The 5,369-nt window shown below is 27.1% G+C and overlaps 1 protein-coding gene across 1 annotated transcript; it reads right to left on the bottom strand.

Moving 5' to 3' along the window:
• Window positions 1-218: 218 nt before the first annotated feature.
• On the bottom strand, window positions 219-947 carry LOC103837773 (peptidyl-prolyl cis-trans isomerase). The gene has a single exon (XM_009114145.3). It carries the CDS (start codon window positions 877-879, stop codon window positions 364-366), a length of 516 nt encoding a protein of 171 aa, XP_009112393.1. The 5' UTR covers window positions 880-947; the 3' UTR covers window positions 219-363.
• Between the last annotated feature and the right edge of the window lie 4,422 nt (window positions 948-5,369).

Below are 5,369 nucleotides of genomic sequence, written 5' to 3'. Positions count from 1 at the left end.
TAAACCTTTGACTATTCAAAGAACATGTTTGATAATAAACTTTTATGCAGCTACATTAGGGACAGAGCAACAATACAACATGTCATTATCTACTAACGTAAAAGTTTCACTCCAATCACAACTTTTCCACACATTTGTTATTTTATTTTATATAGAGCTTTACTATTCTCCGAATAACGTGTTTGATAATAATGTTAAAACAGATTTAATTAGAGCAATAATAACTAAGATTAATCATTATCATTATTATTCAATGGTAGCCATAGAAACACAGAGAAAACCAGAACAAAAAAAAAACACAACAGAAAAGAACACAAAGCTACCATTGGATCAACAACCTCTCTCTTTTCTCCCTCATCAGATCTAAAGCTGACCACAGTCAGCGATCACAACCTTCTTAGAAGTCCTTCCGCTGTCAGATCCAACCTTCTCAATGTCTCTAACGACATCCATCCCTTCGACAACTTGACCGAACACAACATGCTTCCCATCGAGCCACGATGTCTTCTCAGTGCAAATGAAAAACTGAGATCCGTTCGTGTTCGAACCAGCGTTAGCCATGGAGAGAATACCCGGACCGGTGTGCTTCTTGACAAAGTTCTCGTCTTTGAACTTCATGCCGTAGATCGACTCTCCTCCGGTTCCGTTCCCGGCGGTGAAATCTCCTCCCTGGCACATGAACTTGGGGATCACGCGGTGGAAAGCTGAGCCCTTGTAGTGGAGCGGCTTCCCGGATTTGCCGATTCCTTTCTCGCCGGTGCAGAGGGCACGGAAGTTCTCGGCCGTCTCGGGGACTGTGTCGGCGTAAAGCTCCATCACGATGCGGCCGGCGGCTTTGTCGCCGACGGTCATGTCGAAGTAAACTTTAGGGTTAACCATTTTGTGTTTGAGAGAGAAGCTTTGGGAGAGATTAGGGTTTTGGTGTGATTTAGCTAAAGAGGTGACGAAGAGGGGACTGATATAGGGAGAGGACGAATTAAAGCGATGGGATAATTTAAAAAATAATATTTTACTGATCGTCGATTTGTCCACGTGGGAGAATCCTGGAGGGGTGAGGCTAACTGTGGTTAGGTTGAATCTGACTAGGGTTAAAAGTTGCGTGGATCCGAGGCAGAGAATATGTTGTTTCCACTTTTTACTGGATAAGAACACGATTCGCGGTTGTTAAAAAAAAAAAAAAAGAACACGATTCGCGGAGCTAGGGTTATACGACGTCGTTTCACTAAGTGAGCTTCGGCTTGGTAAGGTGGCCGGATAGTGAAGTAAATTTCCCAATTGGTTCTTGTTTTGTTTTGTGTCGTTGACGAAGACAATTATAGTCCAAGACTCCAATGTAGCATTTTATAAGTACAAAAATAAATAGTGCAACAATAGTTGTTCAGGAAAAAAATAATAGTGCAACACATAAGAATGTAACAAATTCAATACAGATTTCGGTTTTTCTGTTTTGAATCAAATATTCATTTTCAAAAAACTTTTGCCTTTTTTTTTTTGCATTTTGGTTCGTTTTTTTCAATTATATGAAAAAGATTTCATTTAAACTATATTAAAATATGGTTTAGTTTTGAAAAATTACTTAGAAATACATTAAGTTGGATATCACTTTTCAAAAATACTCTAATATTTGAACTTAGGGTTTAGTAATTATTGTGTAAGGTTTAGTATTGATGTTAGGTTTATAAACTTGTATAAATAATTCTTAAACTTTTATAAATGATGAAATAGGGTTAATTTTGATTTTTTTCATAATGAAGTATTTGTAACTATCTTATATATTAAAACAGAAGTCATGACTTCTTTTCATGTGTGATTTTTTTTAGTTTGGACAATTCCTAGAAAATATCATATTTTACATAAGTTCATTATTATATCTTTTAATATCTATATTATTTTATTTGAAATACAAATGAATATATTTAAAATATTCTAACAAAATCTTTTTAAAATCTTCTTAGAATCTTTTTAAATTTACTTTCAAAAATTAGTTAGTTTTAATTTAAATTATCATAAAACATAATTAGAAATTAAAATTAAATATAGTTTTGGTTTATAAACGAAAATTTAAATAAAATGAAATTAATTAATTTCACAAATACATTTACTAATAATTTTTATAGATTTTGTTAGAAATAAATATTTATTTTTATTTTAATTTTTTCAAATTTGTTTTCTAATAAAATAAAAATCATGATTTTTTGATGAGTGATATTTTTATTTGGACCATCATTTAAATTTTATATTAAATGTATATCACTAATGCTAATATACATAATATTTTTAACTACTTTAATCATAACTAGATCTCGACCCGCGCAACCGCGCGGGTTTTTGTTTTTATTTATTTTTATATAAATATTTTGTTGTCAATTCTAAATTGATATATATTATAATATATATGTGTCTATCAATTTTTAAAATATAATAAGTTTAAGGTATATTTTTTATTGAATATATGGTTTCAAATTTTCACATGTATTTGTATCTCCTTATATATATATATATATATATATATATATATATATATATTTCAGATTATTATTTCATTATTAAAATTGTAACTATATATATATATATAAATTAGTAAAATATTGTTTTATTGTCATATTCAAAAATATTGTAACATTTCACAAATTTAGATTTTTTTAAAAAAATTAAACTTTTCGCTTCATAGATTTATATTATCGAGTAAATAATTAAACATTTAGTTTTTGTTTAATTTTAAAAATAAACTATATAGTTTAAAATTTGTTTTCATTGGTTTAATGTATTAAAGATTAATCACTGTTAGATAATATAATTTTTGTTATTTTAAAAAAATCTTTATAATTTTAAAAGTTAACATCGACAAAGATTTAAATAATTAACATATAGGTATAGTATTACAACATTAAATTATATCTATTTAATTTAATTTATACTATATATAAATCTAATGGATCATTTATTGTTTAAATCTAATTATTGTTTAAAAAAATCACACATGAATCAAAATTGTGACTTCTGTTTTAATTTTTTTTTTTTTGTCATCAGCATAAACAGACTCATACAGACTCTGTGAACCAAACTGGGAGATGTCGATCCATGTGAACGACGAAAGACGGCTGCTTCCTGACACTACGTGCTAGGCTATCCGCCTTTGTATTTTGCGTTCTTGGCACATGGACAATCTCTGAGCGGGAAAAACTCTCTTTCAGGACTTTAATATCATCTAAATAACTTGCAAAAGCTGGCCATTCTTCTGGTTCCGAAACCATCTTCACCAATTGAGAACAATCCGTTGCAAATGTAACCTGAAATTGTCGTAAGTTCCTCATACACTCCATTGCCCAAAGTAATGCTTCCATCTCCGCATGTAGAGGAGATAGACTAGCCCTAACATTCCTTGCTCCCATCAAACCCTCAAAACCTTCTAAAGTACTAAACCACCCTTGACCAGAGAAACCGCTATCCTCCTTCCAGGACCCATCTGTGAAACACCATCTTCCTTGGTTTAACGGTGCTGCCAAACCCTCTACATGTGGCCCTGCTCTCTGTTCCTTCACTATCTGCGCCTCAGCCCATAGTGTGGACTCTGTTTATGCCAGTTTAATCGTCTCCCTTGGATCCATATCAAGGTTACTAAAAACTTTATTATTCCTTCCTTTCCAGATATACCATAGAATCCATGCAAACTGATGATCATCTAGCTGCGGAGAAATTCTCCAAAAAAGATGATCCATGTTTGTAAAAAGAGCTCCTGTTGGAAAGATAGCTTTTAATATATAAGATATCTTTTATATCTTTTAATTTTTTTAAAAAAAATTAAAATTCTAACAAATCTCTTGAAAAAGATTATAATACGATCTTAATTGTCATACATTGAATATAAATATTTTCAACTAATTTTGTAATAAGTAATGAAATGTTACTAAAAGAATAAAATTATATCCTATTTTATCAATTTTATAACAATATCTATCATTTTAAAATAAAAATGTTATATTGAATAAAATATGATAAAATTATTTTAAATTGATAAGTTAACATATTTTATTTTCATAAATATAAAATATTTATGCTAAAAATATAATATGTTGGTAGAACGGGTTAATATTAGTAAACTATATAATACATGTATAAAAATTTAACTTATCTTAAACTTTTTAATATACAGTAATTTATTATATAAAATTAATAAACATTAAAAAATTACTAAAAAAATCTAGCGATTTGAATTACGTACGGATCATGATTATAATAAATTAAATACAAAATTGTTTTCATATATGTTGTTTCATGCATTAAAAAATTTAGTTTAGTAATCAAAAGTAAATTCAATAAGACAAATATATAATAAGCAACATATATATGTGATGATTTTAATTTACAGCATAAAAACTATAAAATTATTATATTTGGCATAATTATACAAACATTTAAATATGTGAGTAATATTAAAAATATATAATAATTATGTAAAACAAATATCTATATATATATATATAAATGTGAAAATATATACCCGCACGGTTGTGCGGGTGGAAATCTAGTCTTATATATTAAAAGAGAAGTCACAACCTTGATTCATGTGTGATTTTTTAAAAAATGGACTTAATGGACATATTCCTAGAAAGTTATGTTACATTTAATATCTAATTCTATCATTTAAATTTTGGGTCTACAAAAAAATTTTATTGGGCTATCAATAATTAAATTTAAACAATAGATGATCCATTGGATTTATATATAGTATAAATAAAATAAATATAATTTAATGTTGTAATATTATACCTCTATATGCTAAATATTTAAATATTTTTCGAAGTTAACTTTTAAAATTATAAAGATTTTTTTGTTAAATAACAAAAATCATATTATCTAACAATGATTAATCTTTAATACATTAAACCAATAAAAACAAATTTTAAACTATATAGTTTATTTTAAAAACTAAACAAAAAAATAAATGTTTAATTATTTACTCGATAATATAAATCTTTGAAACGAAAATTTTAATTTCTTAAAAACTTTCTAAATTTGTGAAATATTACAATATCTTTGAATATAACAATAAAATAATATTTTACTAATCTTTATATATATAGTTATGATTTTAATAATGAAATAATAATCCGAAAATATATATATATATACATATAGAAGAAGATACAAATACATGTGAAAGTATGAAACAATCTATTCAATGAAAAAAAATATACAGTAAGCTTATTATGTTTTAAAAATTGATAAACACATATATATTATAATATATACTAATCTTATATATTAAAACATAAGTCACAACTTTGATTCATGTATGATTTTTAAAAAATTTGACCCTCCCTAAAAATCAGTTATCATTCATTTATTACTAATAATATGGATTAATA

Source organism: Brassica rapa, chromosome A09, assembly GCF_000309985.2.
Source record: "Brassica rapa cultivar Chiifu-401-42 chromosome A09, CAAS_Brap_v3.01, whole genome shotgun sequence".
NCBI classification, from domain to species: domain Eukaryota; kingdom Viridiplantae; phylum Streptophyta; class Magnoliopsida; order Brassicales; family Brassicaceae; genus Brassica; species Brassica rapa.
Note: the sequence above shows the minus strand (reverse complement) of the source record. Positions and strands in the feature narration are given on the sequence as shown.